General features: G+C 45.9%; 1 protein-coding gene across 3 annotated transcripts in view; it reads left to right on the forward strand.

Moving 5' to 3' along the window:
- Window positions 1–1,513: 1,513 nt before the first annotated feature.
- Window positions 1,514–22,501, forward strand: part of CPLANE1 (ciliogenesis and planar polarity effector complex subunit 1) — a 66,282-nt gene continuing 45,294 nt past the window's right edge. Inside the window, exons 1-10 of one of the 3 annotated variants that reach the window (XM_069745940.1) lie at window positions 1,514–1,781; window positions 8,243–8,366; window positions 15,084–15,203; window positions 15,500–15,735; window positions 16,531–16,637; window positions 18,747–18,903; window positions 18,981–19,084; window positions 19,699–19,881; window positions 21,528–21,783; window positions 21,945–22,103. In XM_069745940.1, coding sequence (XP_069602041.1) covers window positions 1,701–1,781; window positions 8,243–8,366; window positions 15,084–15,203; window positions 15,500–15,735; window positions 16,531–16,637; window positions 18,747–18,903; window positions 18,981–19,084; window positions 19,699–19,881; window positions 21,528–21,783; window positions 21,945–22,103 — 1,527 coding nt within the window. In that variant the 5' untranslated portion in view covers window positions 1,514–1,700. The remainder of the gene's footprint in view (window positions 1,782–8,242; window positions 8,367–15,083; window positions 15,204–15,499; window positions 15,736–16,530; window positions 16,638–18,746; window positions 18,904–18,980; window positions 19,085–19,698; window positions 19,882–21,527; window positions 21,784–21,944; window positions 22,104–22,501) is intronic. The other 2 variants (XM_069745941.1, XM_069745942.1) reach the window with 2 other exon arrangements.

Consider the following 22,501-nt stretch of genomic DNA (forward strand, 5'->3'; position numbering starts at 1 on the left):
AATGGTGGATCCTGTGTTATCTACTGTATATAGAGGTGTTATCAGTCATTGTACAGGAGGAGGAGGTGAACTGTGACATAACCTATTGTGAATCGTGGATCCTGTGTTATCTACTGTATATAGAGGTGTTATCGGTCATTGTACAGGAGGAGGAGGTGAGCTGTGACATCACCTATTGTGAATGGTAGATCCTGTGTTATCTACTGTGTATAGAGGTGTTATCAGTCATTGTACAGGAGGAGGAGGTGAGCTGTGACATCACCTATTGTGAAGGGTGGATCCTGTGTTATCTACTGTATATAGAGGTATTATCAGTCATTGTACAGGAGGAGGAGGAGGTGAGCTGTGACATCACATCACCTATTGTGAATTATGTAGTGCACAGAGTACATGGAATATGACAATCAGTTGGAGGGTCTGTATATAGGGGGGAGATTTGGACAATTTCCATTTGGTTTCTGCTCCCTCCTCAGTAACCTCTGTGTGATCACCTGGATTTCACCAGTGGATTTGTGCAGATTATATTGTGCTGCAGAATCTTTCTCCAGGGAAATTGGATGATGTGAATTTTCAGATCTGTCGCATCTCCACTTTTGCCCTCTCAGGTTTAGTTCTCACGTTGCGTCTCCGCTGGGAATCGTCGGCAGTGGATGTGCGCAGTGGATATTATTGGAAGGTAGGAGCGGGTGAGCGGCACGTTCTGCCCCACGTGTTACATCACACCGACAACTGCAGGAGACTATGCAGGGTGAAACGCGTCGTAAAAAAGAAAACGGAGCTGCATTTATCAGCGCTGCACGAAAAAAAGCTGCATCAAATCTGCACCAAAAACACAGAAAAATGAAAGGAAAAAATGCAATAATCGTCACAGAAGCATAAAGTTGCGCTTTTGGGAACGGGATTTTTTAGGTTAACGCTGCGCCAATTACCCCCAGATCGGCAACAGCATTTTTCTTCAGTGAATTTCTCTCTTTTATTTTTGCAAAGTTTTACTTTTTTTTTTTTGTATTTTTAAAAATATATTTTTAAAACGACATAATCTTGGTGTCGTCATTATCGCACGGAGCGGCAGAACAACGGTAACGTCGATTAAACGGAATAATGAAGATTGTGTGAAAAAGGGAGGAAATAACAAAATCCAGATTTGATGTCTTTGTTGATTCCGGGTGTAAAAAAGCTTAATAAAAATTGATTAAAACGTCAGATGTGGCGGGAAAATAGTGGCGCTGAAGCAGGGGGCGCTCCTCTGCCTCTGTGCAGTAACAATGGCCATTGATAAAGATTGAGGTGTAAACTGGTGCCCTCCAGTGGTCACCATAACAATTACATATGTATCACAGGAGGCCACGCTCTACTCTACCGCCCTCGTGTGGTGAATTAATGACAGCGCCATTTCTGCTCGTCTAGCTGTACTCTATCGCCGCCTTGTGGTGGAATCAGTAATGACAACATCATGTCAGAAGATCGGAGGCGGACTCTGTATCCCGGGGGCGGGCGGCTGACACCTCCGTTACTGCCGCGGTTGCCGCTCGTGTTCCCGGGCTTCCTGTGACGCCGGAACCGCTGACATCTCGTTGTATCTCATGACATCACTGCTGATCGGCCGAGCGTCTATTTATTATCTGCAGATAAGCTCACTGTGGGACTACAACTCCCAGCAGCCGGAACCTGCAGCAGACAACTGATGTGCTACAGGGAGCATGGACGTCAGTCTGCAGGTGCTTCTATCTACAAGTATCAAGAGGAAAACGCCGAGTCCCAAACTGCGCTGGATAGGAGAGGTTAGTGCAGACGGTGCGGCTATAACCGGCACAAAACCGCGTGTATACAGAGCACCACACCTGTATTAGGCTATGTTCACACCTTGCGTCGGGTCCCTGCGGGTTCTCCCGCAGCGGATTTGATAAATCTGCAGGGCAAAACAACTGCGGTTCTCCCTGCAGATTTATCGCGGTTTGTTCCGCGTTTTCCGCTGCGGGTTTCCGCCTATACTATTGATGCTGCATATGCAGCAATATGCAGCATCAATAGTAATGTTAAAAATAATAAAAATCTGGTTATACTCACCCTCTGATGTCCGGATCTCCTGGGCGCTGCAGCCGGCGGTCCGGTTCCTAAGATGCTGTGGGAGAAGGACCCTTCGTGACGTCGCGGTCATGTGACCGCGACGTCACCGCTGGTCCTGGTCACACAGCAACTCTGACCGGACAGCCGCGTGCAGCGCCCAGGAGCTCCGGACATCAGAGGGTGAGTATAACCAGATTTTTTATTTTTTAACCCCAAATATGGTTCCCAGGGCCTGGAGGAGAGTCTCCTCTCCTCCACCCCGGGTACCACCCGCACATTATCCACTTACTTCCCGCAACGTGGGCACAGCCCCATGCGGGAAGTAAGCGGTTCAATGTATTCCTATGGGTGCAGAATCGCAGCGATTCTGCACAAAGAAGTGACATGCTGCGGGTTGTAAACCGCTGCGTTCCCTCGCGGTTTTTCCCGCAGCATGTGCACAGCGGTTTGCGGTTTCCATAGGGTTTACATGTTACTGTAAACGCTATGGAAACTGCTGCGGACCCGCAGCATCAAAATCGCGGCGGTTCCGCGGTAAAAACCGCTAAGTGTGAATATAGCCTTATACCCCAGAGCTGCACTCACTGTGTATATACATTACATTACTGATCCTGAGTTACCTCCTGTGTTATACTCCAGAGCTGCACTCACTATTCTGCTGGTGCAGTCACTGTGTACATACATTACATTACTGATCCTGAGTTACATCCTGTATTATACCCCAGAGCTGCACTCACTATTCTGCTGGTGCAGTCACTGTGTACATACATTACATTACTGATCCTGAGTTACATCCTGTATTATACCCCAGAGCTGCACTCACTATTCTGCTGGTGCAGTCACTGTGTACATACATTACATTACTGATCCTGAGTTACATCCTGTATTATACCCCAGAGCTGCACTCACTATTCTGCTGGTGCAGTCACTATGTACATACATTACATTACTGATCCTGAGTTACATCCTGTATTATACCCCAGAGCTGCACTCACTATTCTGCTGGTGCAGTCACTGTGTATATACATTACATTACTGATCCTGAGTTACATCCTGTATTATACCCCAGAGCTGCACTCACTATTCGGCTGATGCAGTCACTGTGTACATACATTACATTACTGATCCTGAGTTACATCCTGTATTATACCCCACAGCTGCACTCACTATTCTGCTGGTGCAGTCACTGTGTACATACATTACTGATCCTGAGTTACCTCCTGTATTATACCCCAGAGCTGCACTCACTATTCTGCTGGTGCAGTCACTGTGTACATACATTACATTACTGATCCTGAGTTACCTCCTGTATTATACCCCAGAGCTGCACTCACTATTCTGCTGGTGCAGTCACTGTGTATATACATTACATTACTGATCCTGAGTTACCTCCTGTATTATACCCCAGAGCTGCACTCACTATTCTGCTGGTGCAGTCACTGTGTACATACATTACTTTACTGATCCTGAGTTACATCCTGTATTATACCCCAGAGCTGCAGTCACTATTCTGCTGGTGCAGTCACTGTGTACATATATTACATTACTGATCCTGAGTTACATCCTGTATTATACCCTAGAGCTGCACTCACTATTCTGCTGGTGCAATCACTGTGTACATACATTACAGTACTGATCCTGAGTTACATCCTGTATTATACCCTAGAGCTGCACTCACTATTCTGCTGGTGCAATCACTGTGTACATACATTACAGTACTGATCCTTAGTTACATCCTGTATTATACCCCAGAGCTGCACTCACTATTCTGCTGGTGCAGTCACTGTGTACATACATTACATTACTGATCCTGAGTTACATCCTGTATTATACCCCAGAGCTGCACTCACTATTCTGCTGGTGCAGTCACTGTGTACATACATTACTGATCCTGAGTTACATCGTGTATTATACCCTAGAGCTGCACTCACTATTCTGATGGTGCAGTCACTGTGTACATACATTACATTACTGATCCTGAGTTACCTCCTGTATTATACCCCAGTGCTGCACTCACTATTCTGCTGGTGCAGTCACTGTGTACATACATTACATTATTGATCCTGAGTTACCTCCTGTATTATACCCCGGAGCTGCACTCACTATTCTGCTGGTGCAGTCACTGTGTACATACATTACATTACTGATCCTGAGTTACATCCTGTATTATACCCCAGAGCTGCACTCACTATTCTGCTGGTGCAGTCACTGTGTACATACATTACTGATCCTGAGTTACATCCTGTATTATACTCCAGAGCTGTACTCACTATTCTGCTGGTGCAGTCACTGTGTACATACATTACTTTACTGATCCTGAGTTACATCCTGTATTATACCCCAGAGCTGTACTCACTATTCTGCTGGTGCAGTCACTGTGTACATACATTACATTACTGATCCTGAGTTACATCCTGTATTATACCCCAGAGCTGCAGTCACTATTCTGCTGGTGCAGTCACTGTGTACATACATTACATTACTGATCCTGAGTTACCTCCTGTATTATACTCCAGAGCTGCACTCACTATTCTGCTGGTGCAGTCACTGTGTACATACATTACATTACTGATCCTGAGTTACATCCTGTATTATACCCCAGAGCTGCACTCACTATTCTGCTGGTGCAGTAACTGTGTACATACATTACATTACTGATCCTGAGTTACATCCTGTATTATACCCCAGAGCTGCACTCAGTATTCTGCTGGTGCAGTCATTGTGTACATACATTACTGATCCTGAGTTACATCCTGTATTATACTCCAGAGCTGCACTCGCTATTCTGCTGGTGCAGTCACTGTGTACATACATTACATTACTGATCCTGAGTTACATCCTGTATTATACCCCAGAGCTGCACTCACTATTCTGCTGGTGCAGTCACTGTGTACATACATTACTGATCCTGAGTTACATCCTGTATGATACTCCAGAGCTGCACTCGCTATTCTGCTGGTGCAGTCACTGTGTACATATATTACTGATCCTGAGTTACATCCTGTATTATACCCCAGAGCTGCAGTCACTATTCTGCTGGGGCAGTCACTGTGTACATACATTACATTACTGATCCTGAGTTACATCCTGTATTATACCCCAGAGCTGCACTCACTATTCTTCTGGTGCAGTAACTGTGTACATACATTACATTACTGATCCTGAGTTACATCCTGTATTATACCCCAGAGCTGCACTCAGTATTCTGCTGGTGCAGTCATTGTGTACATACATTACTGATCCTGAGTTACATCCTGTATTATACTCCAGAGCTGCACTCGCTATTCTGCTGGTGCAGTCACTGTGTACATACATTGCATTACTGATCCTGAGTTACATCCTGTATTATACCCCAGAGCTGCACTCGCTATTCTGCTGGTGCAGTCACTGTGTACATTGTCACGATTCACACCGTGACCGTCACCCCTACGTCACGGATCGGGGTGACTTTAGGCCAACAGACGGCTATCACATGTGCAGGGGGGCTTATCTTAGTTATCCCTCCACTCCACAATGTGATGAAAAAACACACAAGGCTATTGACTTCTTAGTTTACAGCAGGGGCTTATTGTAGATATCCCACTGCTCTTCAATATACCACGAACTGCAGGGATTTATGTATATCCCACTTACAGTTCCACTTGAAACTTGTAGCTCTCTGGCGCCCCCTTACTCTCAGGTCAGATGAGGTACTGCACCTGGGGTAATTAGTCGCCAGACAGGCTGCCTGCTATGTACTGGCTATTGGGCACGCTGCAGCGACGCGATAAACTACTCCCACTCAGGCAGGAACAATAATTATCAACGCCGCAGTCGCTAGAACAACTCCCAACTACCCAGTACAAACGTATTCTGCCACCAGCTTCGATTAAACAGTCCGAAGCTAACCCAAAACAGTAGCGTAATTCCCTTCAGAAGACTTAGGGTACATTTTAGAACAGGAAGAACAAATCTAGTATTAAATAATATACCTCATCAAAGGTTTCAGGCAGTGTTTATAAACAGTTATAAAGATGTTACAATATGAGACAGTTGAAAATATGTACAAGGTAATTATAAAATAAACAGGGATTAAATGAGAAATCAACACTTACATGTGTTCAGAGCATTGCAGGCAACCAGGCTAGTTCCATATGTCCCAATGCATTAGGACTCTGGTTAGGAACAGCTCTTCAAGTCAGACTCACATAGGCTCCAGCAGACAGACTTACTGCTGGGGTCTGCCAAAACTTATAAACCGCAGCCTGTGACATCACCAACAGGGCTGGCTTATCCAGACCCTCTTCTCTCTTCAGTTTAACTAAATTTAACCTAAATGTGTCTAATGCCTGTAACTCCGCTACAGAACATGTCATAGTCATAACAAACCCAGCATTCATCTCATATTACGATTGGCATTCTAATGAGATCAAATATGTCCTATTTGTGATGCATAATTACAGAGAAATCCCTACTTTTTACCTGATGGCGTTAGAAGCTCATGTTTAGAGGGGCGGACCGATCCGCCGATGGACGTTAGCAATATGTATTTAATATTCTCTTAGCCCACGTCGTTGGCCCAATATCTTACCATATTAGAACAAAGGACTTCTTGCATTTACAGAAGGGAATCAGACCGATTTTGGCTGGCACAACTTTCCACTGCTGCTATGCCAGTCGTAAATACCTTTCTTCAATAAAACTCCCCCACATGCATTGACAAGGCAAGATCTTGCCTGAGTGAAAGGGAAGGGGGGGGGGGGGGGGGTTAGCCCACAACCTGGGCTAACAAGAGAAACTAAACTTATATGATATTTGATACAATATCTTGACATAAATACGTTACATTACTGATCCTGAGTTACATCCTGTATTATACTCCAGAGCTGCGCTCACTATTCTGCTGGTGCACTCACTGTTTACATACATTACATTACTGACCCTGAGTTACATCCTGTATTATACTCCAGAGCTGCACTCACTATTCTGCTGGTGCAGTCACTGTGTACATACATTACATTACTGATCCTGAGTTACATCCAGTATTATACTCCAGAGCTGCACTCACTATTCTGCTGGTGCAGTCACTGTGTACATACATTACATTACTGATCCTGAGTTACATCCTCTATTATACTCCAGAGCTGCACTCACTATTCTGCTGGTGCAGTCACTGTGTACATACATTACATTACTGTTCCTGAGTTACATCCTGTATTATACCCCAGAGCTGCACTCACTATTCTGCTGGTGCTGTCACTGTGTACATACATTACATTACTGATCCTGAGTTACATCCTGTATTATACTCATGAGCAGCACTCACTATTCTGCTGGTGCAGTCACTGTGTACATACATTACATTACTGATCCTCAGTTACATCCTGTATTATACCCCAGAGCTGCCCTCACTATTCTGCTGGTGCAGTCACTGTGTACATACATTACATTACTGATCCTGAGTTACATCCTGTATTATACTCCAGAGCTGCACTCACTATTCTGCTGGTGCAGTCACTGTGTACACACATTACATTACTGATCCTCAGTTACATCCTGTATTATACCCCAGAGCTGCCCTCACTATTCTGCTGGTGCAATCACTGTGTACATACATTACATTACTGATCCTGAGTTACATCCTGTATTATACTCCAGAGCTGCACTCACTATTCTGCTGGTGCAGTCACTGTGTACATACATTACATTACTGATCTTGAGTTACATCCTGTATTATACTCCAGAGCTGCACTCACTATTCTGCTGGTGCAGTCACTGTGTACATACATTACTGATCCTGAGTTACATCCTGTATTATACTCCAGAGCTGCACTCACTATTCTGCTGGTGCAGTCACTGTGTACATACATTACATTACTGATCCTGAGTTACATCCTGTATTATACCCCAGAGCTGCACTCACTATTCTGCTGGTGCTGTCACTGTGTACATACATTACATTACTGATCCTGAGTTACATCTTGTATTATACTCCAGAGCTGCACTCACTATTCTGCTGGTGCAGTCACTGTGTACATACATTACTGATCCTGAGTTACATCCTGTATTATACTCCAGAGCTGCACTCACTATTCTGCTGGTGCAGTCACTGTGTACGTACATTACTGATTTTGAGTTACATCCTGTATTATAACCCCGGAGCTGCACTCACTATTCTGCCCTTTTCTTTTCCCAGGAGAAGGAGGCAGTGTTCCTGGTTGATGAGCGGCAGGTCAGGGAGATTAAGCTTCGTTCTGGGAATGTGAAGAAGTCGTTACTGAAGAAGCAGGGCGTTGTTAGCGTTGCCACGTCTGATAGTGGTCAGTGGTCTCCTCCGCGCTCTCTGATTTCCCCCCAGAGTTTGATGCTCTTTTTCTGTATCAGACATTTGATTGAGTTTTGTAGTTAAAGGGGCGGTGCAGGATTTTCTGTAACATTATAATATAACCACAAAACCTGTGTTTCATTTCCTGGCGATCCCGATGTCCCGCATTGCTGCACTGGTCACATGTTGTGATTGGTTTCTACCATCATGTGATGTGCTGCCGGACCCCAGAGCTGTGACATGGCGATCCTCATCACTTCCTTCCTGAGCGGCCGTTGGCCAGATAGATTTGTATTTTGATACATTTAAGTTAAATTGTGTAAGGTTTCCATGACAACACAGCACCTGAGACATAATAAAGCGGAACCTGTGCGGTCTCGTTATCTTCCTGTATGCCGGTGATCTGAGAGGAGTCCAGTGGGAGGAGTCAGTCGGGGTCCCCACAAGGCCCCTCCAGATCCTGTATATTGTTTTTTACTCCTGGAACTCGTGCAGTCACGTTTTGGAGATGTGTAGTGGCGAGACATTGAAACTGGCGCCACAGGGCCTGACCCCTCGGAATCGTGACTCTTCTTTAGTGTGGCAGATGGTAAAATGGCTCCGATGATAGATCTCCATTAAAGTGTAGACTTTACATTCGTGATCTCACAGCTGCAACCAGCTTGTCAGGGGAACGAAATTCCGCTGCCTCCAATTGTTAGGACACTTACGCAATTGAGTGATGAATGCTGGATGAGGCTGCTGCTGCTCCCACAACTAGACTGAGCATATGGTGGTATGCACACTTCCGATCCCAACGCATGGAATATATACAGTATATACCTCGGTATGGTTACTGCTAACTCCATAATAATAATAAAAGAACTACTAGCTGCCACCACTAGTCATTTATACAGCCCAATTGGACACCTGTTACAAATAGCGTTTGGCTTCAAGGGTGCGGTTTACAGAACAAGAGGAACAGAGTTTATTACATTTTATATATATATTTACTCCATAAAGGTAGGCAGTATTTATAAAAATATTCGAAGATGATAGAAAATGGGAGCGAAACAATACGATATATACAATCACATGAAATAGATATGAATAACAAAAGAGAAATACGTCACTAAAATGTCTCGGAGCTTAGCGGAGGGAAGCAATCCTGAGGAAAACAGTTAGAACCCACAGTAAGCTGTACCTTCCAGGAACTGACAAATGACCAAACCTAAATTCTGCTTTTTATTATTAGCTCAAGGTTATGGCATCATAACTCCCCTTCATGAGCTGATTTGGGGGCTGATTGTGGGGTGTGCTGGGTCTGTTAGAACTTTAATCCCCACCTTACAGGATATCTTCACACATGGAGGTCCCAGGTGGTAGATATTGCTGTCCTTGTGTTATCACAATTTTATGTTTATATAGACTTCAAACATGGCATGGATAGCATCATCCATCTGAATGTTACTAAGGTGGAGGAGTTTTGCCTGCCTTATGATGAGGGAATGTGTTATGTTCATCCCTTCACTGACACCGAAAATATATCTAATATATAATTGCCTAGAATACTACTTCCTGCAATTTGTGCCAACTTCCGTGGCTTTGTCCGGAGCTAATGTCCGGAGCTAATGTCCGGAGCTAATGTCCGGAGCTAATGTCCGGAGATTAATTGCCTAGAATACTACTTCCTGCAATTTGTGCCAACTTCCGTGGCTTTGTCCGGAGCTAATGTCCGGAGCTAATGTCCGGAGCCAATGTGCGGAGCTAATGTCCGGAGCTAATGTCCGGAGATAAGTGACGTCAACAGTGTCCAGTGTCTGATTGGTTGCCGCCTGCTGCGAGCGACCAATCAGAAACGTGCCGTACTGTGACACACTCCGCCCGCCATTTTGGTGTGATTTTTGAATTTTTACCTCACAGCAAGTTTCTACTGCGTGGAGGCGGGCCCAGTGACGTTGCTCTTCAAGCTCCTGCCGAATTTCGTAAAAAAAATGATAATACCATTTACCAAAACTATATATATTTAGTTGTGAAGTGGTTCAGTGACATTTTCACACCAATTTTGAACTTTTGTTTGGTGTTTTCTCCATATACTGCCTATTATTCACTGACTGTTATACTGAGAGACTGCTGTTTATTAACCTCTTCTTTGCCACATTGGGTATATTGCTCTATTATTTGCCACATAAGGACATTGTCCATTATTGCCCAGCAATTTCTCTGCAATATAAACTGCCTATTTATTACTATCTGCATTCCTGCAAAGAACTATTGCCTATTATTAACTGGCTATTTTCCTACTACCTGACACTGCCTCTTATTAACCTGTTGTTTGCCACCACCACGCTTAAAGCTGTTTAGCTTAGCCAACATGAGCTCTAATAGTAAGGATACTAATGACACAGAGCCCAAAGCTGCTGATGGCGCATGTAAGATTAGGTCTGATAGAAAGTATACTAATAATGCAGAGCAAAAAGACGCCGATGCCGCACGTAAGCGCAAACAGCATGCTAACAAGAGTACAGAGGATAGATGCAAGCGCATGGACACTGTTAAGTATACTAATGACACAGAGTCCAAAGCTTATGATGGCGCACGTAAGATCAGGTCTGATATAAAGTATGGTAATGATGCAGAGCGAAAAGCCGCCGATGCCGGACGTAAGCGCAAACAGCGTGCTAACAAGAGTACAGAGGATAGATGCAAGCGCATGGACACTGTTAAGTATACTAATGACACAGAGCCCAAAGCAAACTCCAATCTTCATCTACATTGCATGGCACTTGCTGAAAGTGTGTTGTAGGTCAGTTCTTTGGTGCCAAGTGTGGAAGTTGTATTGTTTTTAACATTACTTCTGCAAATATCAGAAACATGCAGATGTGAAAGAGGTCTGAGTATTAAGAAATAAGAATCAGTTAGTTAGGACCCATCAGTTCAAAGGCTACCGTGATGTGGTTGATGGGCATGCTTATATTAGCCCATCGGTGTACTATGAACGTTGATTTCTTAAATTTTACACTTCTGTAAAAATAAACACAAAAAATTTGGGTACACAAAAAGGCTTTTATTTCTGTTGTACCTATTAGAATTATTTAAAATGAAGGCTTAGCTAAGCCCAAGAGATGATTAAAAACGTTTCATACCAACCTATCAGATGTAAAATTACTGTGAAAATACCTGATGGGCACACAAGTATGCGCCAGTATGGGTACTAAGAGCCTTTCCACATAATAATGAAATATTTTAAAATGTCATAGAACATACCAATATACATAGTTATTGATACATATTATTTACTATTTACATTATTGTTCTTAAGCAAAGAACCGTTGTTGTGGCATTTGCCACAACACGCAAAGTTGTCGTCTGATGGCTTTCATCCCTCCCCTCATAAGCATGTTCATGGATCCTGTGTAACTGTACCTTAAATACCGTATATACTCGAGTATAAGCCGACCCGAGTATAAGCCGACCCCCCTAATTTTGCCACAAAAAACTGGGAAAACTTATTGACTCGAGTATAAGCCTAGGGTGGAAATGCAGCATTTACCGGTGAATTTCAAAAATAAAAATAGATCATTATTTCCCCATAGCTGTGCCATATAGTGCTCTGCACCATTCATATTTCCCCATAGCTGTGCCCCATATAGTGCTCTGCACCGTTCATATTTCCCCATAGATGTGCCATATACAGTGCTCTGCACCGTTCATTGTGCCCCCTAGCTGTGCCTTATACTGTGCTCTGCACCGTTCATTGTGCCCCCTAGCTGTGCCCCATATAGTGCTCTGCACCGTTCATATTTCCCCATAGATGTGCCATATACAGTGCTCTGCACCGTTCATTGTGCCCCCTAGCTGTGCCTTATACTGTGCTCTGCACCGTTCATTGTGCCCCCTAGCTGTGCCTTATACGGTGCTCTGCACCGTTCATTGTGCCCCCTAGCTGTGCCATATACGGTGCTCTGCACCGTTCATTGTGCCCCCTAGCTGTGCCTTATACGGTGCTCTGCACCGTTCATTGTGCCCCCTAGCTGTGCCTTATACGGTGCTCTGCACCGTTCATTGTGCCCCCTAGCTGTGCCATATACGGTGCTCTGCACCGTTCATTGTGCCCCCTAGCTGTGCCTTATACGGTGCTCTGCACCGTTCATTGTGCCCCCTAGCTGTGCCTTATACGGTGCTCTGCACCGTTCATTGTGCCCCCTAGCTGTGCTGTGCCTTATACGGTGCTCTGCACCGTTCATTGTGCCCCATAGATGCTCCACATTAATCTGTGCTGCCGCTGCTACTGCTGCAATAAAAAAAAAAAACCACATACTCACCTCCCTTGATTGCAACTCCCAGCGTCTCGTTCCGGCGCCTCCATCTTCCCGGCGTCTCTGCTCTGACTGATCAGGCAGAGGGCGCCGCGCACACTATATGCGTCATCGCGCCCTCTGCCTGATCAGTCAGAGAGCGCAGACGCCGGGAAGATGGAGGCGCCGGCCGGGAAGATGGATCGGCGCCCGGCGGCTGGAACGAGGACAGGTGAATATAACATACTCACCTAGTCCTGGCGATCCTCGCGCTGTCCCTCTGCCTGGTCTTCGGTGCCGCAGCTTCTTTCTCTATCAGCGGTCACCGGCACCGCTGATTAGAGAAATGAATAAGCGGCTCCGCCCCTATGGGAGGTGGAGCCGCTTATTCATTTCTGTAATGAGCGGTCCCACGTGACCGCTGAAGAGAGGAAGAAGCTGCAGCGCCGAAGCCCGTGGGACGGCAGGGACAGCGCGAGGATCGCTGGGACTAGGTAAGTATACCCCAGCGCCCTCACCCCCTCACCTGCCGACCCCACCGCTACCGTGACTCGAGTATAAGCCGAGGGGGGCACTTTGAGCCCTAAAATTTGGGCTGAAAATCTCGGCTTATACTCGAGTATATACGGTAACAAGAATTGTCAAGAGCTGGTGAGTGCAGCCATTTTTTGTTCTTTCTTACTATTATTTATTAATTGTATTATTCTTACATTTGAATAAATAAAGTATATATGGATTCTAGACTCCCGATTCTTTAGAATCGGGCTGCCATCTAGTCTCCTATAATTATCGGATCAATGCAAACGCCAATATTTATCTCTGGACACCGGATTCAGAATGTCTATCTGCAATTGTGCAGTTCTTCTTTGAAGAGAATAGGAGTTGCCTCTAAAAGTGTCATGAACTGGGGGTGTTTGGTTGCCCCGAGTTCGTCAGGGAATTTATTTTATCCACAGTTCTGGTTTGGAACTTGAAGCTCTCTGGCGCCCCCCTTACCCTCAGGTCAGTCAGGCAACTACACCTAGGATAAGTAGTCGCCAGAAGGGCTGCCTTGCTATGTACTGGCTATTGGGCACGCTACAGTGAGGGCGATATAACTATTTCCAGTCTCAGGCGGGACTTATAAATTTCTGTCCGTCACTGCCAGAGTCTCCCAAAAAGCCGAGAACACTTCGCTGCCACCAGCTCCTGATATCATGATTAATTTCGGGTCAGGAGCCAACCCAATCAGTAGCGTTGACTTAGTTCGGAGGACGTCGGGGATACGTTTAGAGCAAGGAGAACAAATCTGGTAAAATTTTATAGATTTTACTCCAAAAGAAATAGGCAGTGTTTACAAAAGTACAAAAAGATGTTACAAAAATGAGAAAATTACAATATATACAGACAATTGTAAAGCAAAAGGGATTAAAGTGAAGACTTACATATTTCAGTTACTGGCAAGCCATGTGGTGTGGGGGAGGGGCGGCGTCCCAATGCATCAGGTCAGGTTGCACAGCCTCTGGTAGCAGACGTCGAGGGCAAAAGACGCCCTCCTTATTGGGCTTCATATTCTTATACCCTCTGTTCATGACCTCACTGAGTGGGCGGAGCTATGGAAGTCACTCTCCCTGTCCGCAAGGACTGAAAACTTATGAACACCTTATTAATGCCATATCTCTGGGTGGAAACCTCGTAGAGCGACGGCGGGACTATCAACAATCTTGTTCTGAAATTAGCTTTCTATTAAATCTTAACATGGAGTAGATGTATGACCCGGTTAAGTAGAAATCCATTTGTTGGATTCTGCTGATGCTGGAGCAGAGAAAACTCACTGGGTGGTGCTTCTACCGTTGTAGATGCCAGAAATGTAAGTTTCGTGTTTTTATGGCTCTTCTGCGCCAGTATTTTTGATCTTACATGAACACCATACTAAGACAAAGAAATGGCCATGTGCTCCTGCTTTTTACTTTCAGTTTTGCAGCTGTACACAGGAGGAAGGGGTGAGGGGAATCACACACATTCCTGAGGGAGGGGAAAGAGGGAGATAGAATTACACCAGCAGGCTGAGTGTGCAAGTGGAAGGGGGGCTGTACGGGAAATCGAAGCTACAGCATGGAAGTCACATACCAAGGAAATGTAGCAGAGCTGTGTATGCGTGCATATTCCTGACAAAAAGTGTTACATTTTTGTCTTCTCTGCTTGAATGTATGGATTTCAGACCTTGTGTCTTTTCCCCAGAGCATTTATCTGCTGTAATTACCTGGACAGTGCAGAGGCCACTACTCCAATGGAGATGGATTTTTTTTATTTTTTCTCTGACAGCCGTTATATGCCGGCAGCCCGGCCCTCGCTCTGTCCTGAGCTTCCTGTGCCCTCTCCCCTTGTATCATAGATTGTAATCTCGTTAGTCTGTGTCTCGTCCATAATCCCTCTTCCTGGTGTTTTGCGCTCAGGAGCCTGGCTGGCCGCGCTGCACCTGACGGGGGAGCTGTCCCTGTGGAACAAGGACTCGGACTGTCTGCAGATCGTTCCGGCTAATGACGTCCTCTCCGCAGAAGTTGTATCAGCGCAGGGTAAGCACTGAGTTATGGGGGGATGTGGGAAGAGTTCTCGGGGTCTTCTCCACGTGCGACTGTCGCTGCTTCCTTCCTTCCTGGATGTGATTGATGGCAGCTGTGATTGATGGCAGCCTCCAGCGCTTTTGGCCGGGATTGAAGGAAACGCCAATCACCGTTGTTTAACCCTTTCTGTTCTAGAGCGGTGCTGTTAAAGGGCAGGGGGTCTTCCTGTGACCCCAGGACTCGTTGGGGCGTTCTATGACGTGTCCATGGGCCCAGCGGAGATGACGGGACTTACTGTTATTTTATAGGAAGCTCTCTGAAGTTGCACCTGTACGTCTCTGATGACGGCAGCAGAGTCCTCCTGGCGGCTCCCACCGGCTCCGTCTACCTGTGGGAAAACACCGAGGGAAAATCTCAGCTTCTGTCCCAGAAGAAAAGGGTCCTGCCGAGCCGGTGGAGCGGAATAGAGCGCAGCGAGAGAGTCGCCTTCCCCAGTGTCACGGACAAAGAGGCCGCCGTCACCGCCATCTTTATTAAGAGCGAGGTATTGAGTGTAACTGCGACACTTTCTGATTCTTGGCTTTATCGATATCTCTGCTGACTGAATGAACGGAAAGACTCAGAATTCTGTAGACAGCCGGCCCGGCTTTGTATCCAGTGTAGACAACGCTCTAAACACATCAGCGGCAGCTGCACTGATCTCTGCTGGTTTGTTACAATGTATCAGTCCGGGATGTTTATCTCATTGTCTGCCCGGATACATTGTGTCCACCGCCCGTGTGTACAGGGCGACTATACAGGAGGGATCTCGGTCACTGACAGCAAGCAGACGTATTGGAAATGACGAGGAATGGAAAGATAAAGCAAATTGGAAAGTTGTAGAAAGTCTCATCGCTTTTCCTACTGACTCGTGTGCATTCTCCCATTCTGCACTTATTGTTAAAGGGGTTCTACTCCGGTCACAAGCTACTGATGACCTTCCCTTGTGGATTTAGCGCCCCTCACTGGTCATCTGCTCAGATGGAAACCTTGGCTCCGTTGTGTAGCAGCCGCCGCCGAGTGCTGCAGAACAGATCCAATGTCCCATCTGTAATCAGCTGATCGGTGTCGGACCCCCACTGATCTGATATTAATGACTTGTCCTATGTATAGGTCATCAATATTTTTGTGTCCAGACAACCCCTTTAAGATCCGATTGGTCACAGAAAATTGAAAAATACCATACATAGTGTTATATCTGCCATAATAGCGGACAGGTTACCTATTTATGGGGCTGTTGCTATCTTGCCCCCCGTCCTGCCCGCTGAGCGGTGACGGTGGGCCGCCTTATCTCCCGTAGGTGTTGGGTGATCGCTGCCTGTGCGCTTTCGTCTTCTATTCCGGATCGCGGCTGGTGATGACTTTCCTGGCGCTACAATGGTGCGAGAAAGATCGGAAAATGCTCAGGTAAATGCTTTGGGACCCCCACAATCCTGAGAATGAAGGGGCCGCAGCACTGCATCCGCCTCTCAGCTTTTCCTCTGCACAGAGTCCGCTGGGTGGTCAGGAGCGGCGGCGTATAGGCTGTAGTGCCGCCATTATTCCGGGGGTCATCATACCCCAACAACATAACATTCCTTGCTTTGATCGGGAGACCCCATTACCCCTTTCCCCACCCAGACAAATTTGTCTTTGTGCTTTAGAATTTTTCCTCTTCCGAGAGCCGGATCTTTTTTTTTTTTTTTCTTTCCCATCGCCGTACGAGGGCTTATGTTCTAGCGGGAGGAGGCGCAGTTTTCAATGACTTCATTTATTTTACCTAATAATATACTGGGAAAAATCCATGTGCAATGAAATGGTGAATAATCAAAAGTAAATGTGATCCTCCAGGTCAGTGATGCCAAACTTGTGTATTTTTTTTTTCTTCTCTTTTATTGGTTAATAAAAAGCCCAAATTTTTATACGCCACAACAAGTATTCAATACGTCACCAGTTTTCTAAGTAAATCTATTTCTAAAGCTGCTATTGTCATGATATTCTCACCAGATGTGTGTAAACAACCCATCCAACCCACACAGGCAAATAAATTACCATAGTTGACCATAAGTTATGTGTAATAATGAGAAATGACGCAGAGAAAAAGTATGGAACACATGAAGAAGGAGAGGTGCAAAAGGCCTAGAAAGACCTGACACCAGCTGAAATCTATCAGTTATTAGAAAGTAATCCTGCCACTTAGTGACAAATAATATCAGCTGGTTCAACTAGTGGCTCATTACCAAGGTGCCACACAAGAAACCTCTCATGATGGGTAAAACCAGTGAGCAGTCTCAAGACCTTCACAACCTTATTGTTGCAAAACATACTGATGGCATTGGTTACAGAAGAATTTTTTAAACTACTGAAGGTTCCAGTGAGCACTGCTGGGGGCATAATCCGGAAGTGGAAAGACCATCATTTCACCATAAACCGGCCATGACCAGATGGTCCCTGATAGAGGAGTGAAAAGAACTATGAGAGTTGTCCAAGAGCCAGTGACCACCTGTGGAGAGCTACAGAAAGACCTAGAATCAGCAGGTACAATTGTATCAAAGAGAACAAAAGTAATGCACTCTCACTCCATGTCCTGTATTCACTCTCAACATGCAAGAATTATTTGCTGAACAAAAAGCATGTTCCGGCGTGCTTACAGTTTGCTCAGCAACATTTAGACAAGCCTGTGAAATACTGGGAGAATATAGTCTGCTTAGATGAGACCAAAATTGAACTCTTTGGGTGCCATAATACACACCATGCTTGGAGGCCAAAAGGCACTGCATATCACCTCAAAAACACCATACCAACAGTGAAGTGTGACGGTGGGAACATCATGGTGCGGGATTGTTTTTCAGCATACGGCTCAGGAAAAGTTCACATAATTGAAGGAGATGAATGGATAATTGTAACGAGACATTCTTCATAAAATCTACTTCCATCTAACTGGATGATTAAGATGAAATGAGTTTGGACATTTCAGCAAGACCATGATCCCAAACACTTCCAAGGAAACTCTCAGTTGGTTTTAGAGATAGAAAATAAAGCTAGAACGGCCGAGCCGATCACCGGACCTGAATCCAAGAGAAAATGGATGGAAGGAATTAAAGCTCAGAGTTCATAGAAAGAACCACGGAAGCCTCGGGCGGGATGTGAGGAGTGTTTGTGTGGAAGAAGGGGTCAAAATCGCATCTGAGCAATGCCTGCGTCTAGTTTCTCCATACAGGAGGCATCTTAAAGCTTTATCACTAACACAGGCTTAAATAAATTTCAGTAAAGTGTTAATACTTTTCCTTTTCTCATTATTCCACATAATTTATAGACATTTATAGTGATTTCTTTGCCTGTATGGATTGGATGGGTTGTTAATGACATCTTGTGAGAATTTCATATCAGTAGCACCTTTAGAAATAGATTTACTTAGAAAACTGGTGACGTGTTCAATACTTATTTCACCCGCTGTATACAAGACGGGCCAGCTGTGTAATACGGCTGGCACCTGCCAAATGCCTATAGCATTGCGATCTCTATCTCTTCTTGTAGTGCGGCCCCCTTCCACGTTCAGTGGGCTCAGCAGGACTGCTCTGTGCCCAGCATCGCTCCAGCCTGTGCACACGTGAAGTCCCGAGGCGCTCTGCTTGCTCTCTTCTCCAGGGATGGATTGGTCCTCACCTTGGCATTAAACCAAAAAGACCCCAAGGTACCGGTTCCTAATCACCTCCCTCCAGGACTGGTGGGCCGTGTGTGGTGGGATCATGATCTCCATCCTTCTTACAGGAGACCCGCATCCTCTATATAAACACTATGAACTTCGTGACCGTATGTGGCAGCTTGAGGGGATGCGGCAGTAGGGATCAGCTGATCCCATCAAGGCTCCTAAGGTCAGAGAATGATCCATCCTCTAAGTTTCTATGGTCAAAATATCCCATTGATGACCTGTCCTTGGTGTCGGTCACCTATACCCGATATATGGCGATGTAACTCCTAGCACCTGGAAAACCCATTTAAAGGGTTATCGTGTCATATTCTCAGATGTATATTGTCGGATAGATCTTGTAAATACGAGCACTTTTACAATTTACTGCTTATTAAAATTTTCAGCCGTTCTTGAGATATTAAGAATTTTCTTTACAACTTGTTGCCTAGGAGACCGACCACTGCTACTGACGACATTGTAAGCGCTGCTCTGAAACTGACCGGTTGTTCGGAGGGAACAGCAGGCTCTGGAGATCCCGACCAGATACAAGACTTTACGTACAAGCTCAGCAGAAAACCTCTTCAAATAACTGCGTGTGTATTGTTGTTCAGCAGCGGTGGTCGGTCTCCAAGGCAACAAGCTGTCAACAAAAGAAAATTAGTAATATCTCAAGAACAGATGAAAATTTTAAAAAGCAGTAAATTGTAAAAGCACTTGTTTTTACAAGATCTATCTGACAATGTCCATCAGTGGAGATGGGAATGTGACCCTTTAAGGTGTCGTCTTTTTGTTTTGCAGGTCTTACTGGGTGGCGGACATGTCATGGACGGCAGGTAGTCTGTTCCTAGCCTGCATACTGAAGAGAGGGACTCTGCTCCTGCTGACTCGTACGGGGGAGATCCTGACTCTGACCACCTTTGGCTGTAGTGTTGAATTTGGCCCAGCGGAGTTTATTCCACTTCATCCCTTTATTACATACAGGTCAGTGCTTCATATCGGACTATAGACGTGGAGAGCGGTAAGTGACAGCGCTGCGGTATACACAGCCAGGATCCGAGCCCGTCAGCTGGGGGTGTACTTACTTTAGTGTGGACACGACATGGTTCTGTGTGTGCTCTCCTGATCTCAACACATTGCTGGCTGAATTTTTCATTTTGCCTCTTTTAATCACTTCCCATCAGCGTCCCCCTAATTGAGTATTACCACAGCTGTGCAGCAGAATAGTGAGTGCAGCTCTGGGGTATAATACAGGATTTAACTCCGGATCAGTAATGTAATGTGTGTACACAGTGACTGCACCAGCAGAATAGTGAGTGCAGCTCTGGGGTATAATACAGGAGGTAACTCAGGATCAGTAATGTATGTACACAGTGACTGCACCAGCAGAATAGTGAGTGCAGCTCTGGAGTATAATACAGGATGTAACTCAGGATCAGTAATGTAATGTATGTACACAGTGACTGCACCAGCAGAATAATGAATGCAGCTCTGGGGTATAATACAGGATGTAACTCAGGATCAGTAATGTAATGTATGTACACAGTGACTGCACCAGCAGAATAGTGAGTGCAGCTCTGGAGTAGAATACAGGATGTAACTCAGGATCAGTAATGTAATGTATGTACACAGTGACTGCACCAGCAGAATAGTGAGTGCAGCTCTGGAGTATAATACAGGAGGTAACTCAGGATCAGTAATGTAATGTATGTACACAGTGACTGCACCAGCAGAATAGTGAGTGCAGCTCTGGGGTATAATACAGGATGTAACTCAGGATCAGTAATGTATGTACACAGTGACTGCACCAGCAGAATAGTGAGTGCAGCTCTGGGGTATAATACAGGAGGTAACTCAGGATCAGTAATGTAATGTATGTACACAGTGACTGCACCAGCAGAATAGTGAGTGCAGCTCTGGAGTATATGGTATTCCTGTCCGTTCTCCATCTCTCTATCACTGCTGTCATAGATTTCTTCTTTCTGTTTCCGCTCATTTTTCTGTGCTTTTCTGTTCCCTTCTTGTCATCTTCCATTTATCTCTCGCTCGTGCTTTTCTCCTTCTAGCCTTTTCTCACCTGTCCTCTCCCGCTGACATCCCATGTGTGTAAGTATAACGCTGCAGATTGTCACCGCTGGTTTTGTTTTTTTATGTTTTGTCATTTTTACTACACGAGGACAGAAGGGATAAAAGAGCGAAACCTTCTCAGTCTCTTCTGATTTTATTTGTTTTGACTTTGCATATAAATCCTAGAGACACACAAAGATCCAGTCCCCGCCGCCTCCTCAGTGTCCTGTGAGTGGCTGCAGCAGGAGCCTCTCCCCTTTCCGCCTTACTTTAGTAAGAGGTTGTGTTTGTGAGGAGGGAGCGCAGTGCTATAAGTTATAGCGATCGGTGGCGGTCTCAGCTCCCGGACCCCAGGAACCAAGATGTATGACAGGTTAACTCTTTATGTGCCACCCCCTTTGTTAAACTTCTGTTAAACAGCTGAGATTAACCCCGTGTTCACTGCAGCGTTTTGTTCAAGACTGTACGCAGGTTTATTTGTTAAAGAGACCGATAAACGTTGTAGCGAGCTGAAGTGTCATCACAATGTGCATTTTACTAAATCATCCCCTTCACTCGTGCAGACCCCCGGTGCCGGTTCCAGAGGCTTCTAATCCCAGCGACTCGCTGGGTTCGGTGGCATCAGAGTCGGATATCATGAGGCAGAGATACTCTGTGACCTGCCACCCTCGCCTGCCCTACGTCATGGCGTCCGACGGATACATGGTGACCGCGCTGCGCTTCACAGATAACCTCTCGCCCCAGATCTTCATGAAGACCCTACTGGTGGACGCGGCGCGGAGACTGGAGGACGTGCGACAGAAACTGCAGATGGGAAAGGTATTGATGCCGCAGCACGGGGTATAGTGTCACCGGACATATGAAACTTATCTCTGATGAAGCCCCCAGGGATGTCTGGAAGGATGGTTGTCCGAGAAGAGGAGGCGACGCTGCCACGAGTCCTGTGTCTGCGCCGTAACAAGTCATTTTATTCTCTGCAGTCGATGAAGAACAGGATGAGATTGCGGACGCTTTCTTCATTACAAGCCACGTTATTAAGAGACCCTTGGAAGACCCCCTCTGGTGCGGCGTCCACTGTGCCCACCTTCCTGCAAGAAGAGGAGGAGATGTGCGGACAGCTGGAGAAGGTGCTGGCTCAGGTAGGTGAGCCTGGAAGGACGGTCTCCCAATATCGGCGGGGTCATTACCAACATTCCTCGGTTGGACGAGCGGCATTGGGCAGCATCTTCTCTCCTCGTTTGGACGAGCGGCGTCAGGCAGCAGCTTCTCTCCTTGGTTGGATGAGTGGCGTCGAGCAGTAGCTTCTCTCCTCGGTTGGACGAGAGGTGTCGGGCAGCAGCTTCTCTCCTTGGTTGGAAGAGCGGCGTTGGGCAGCAGCTTCTCTCCTTGGTTGGACGAGCGGTGTCGGGCAGCAGCTTCTCTCCTCGGTTGGAAGAGCGGCGTTGGGCAGCAGCTTCTCTCCTCTGTTGGACAAGCGGCAGCGGCTGCAGCTTCCCTCGGTTAGGCATGGGCTCTCGGTTGGGCACGGGCTCTCGGT

Source organism: Ranitomeya imitator, chromosome 1, assembly GCF_032444005.1.
Source record: "Ranitomeya imitator isolate aRanImi1 chromosome 1, aRanImi1.pri, whole genome shotgun sequence".
NCBI classification, from domain to species: Eukaryota; Metazoa; Chordata; class Amphibia; order Anura; family Dendrobatidae; genus Ranitomeya; species Ranitomeya imitator.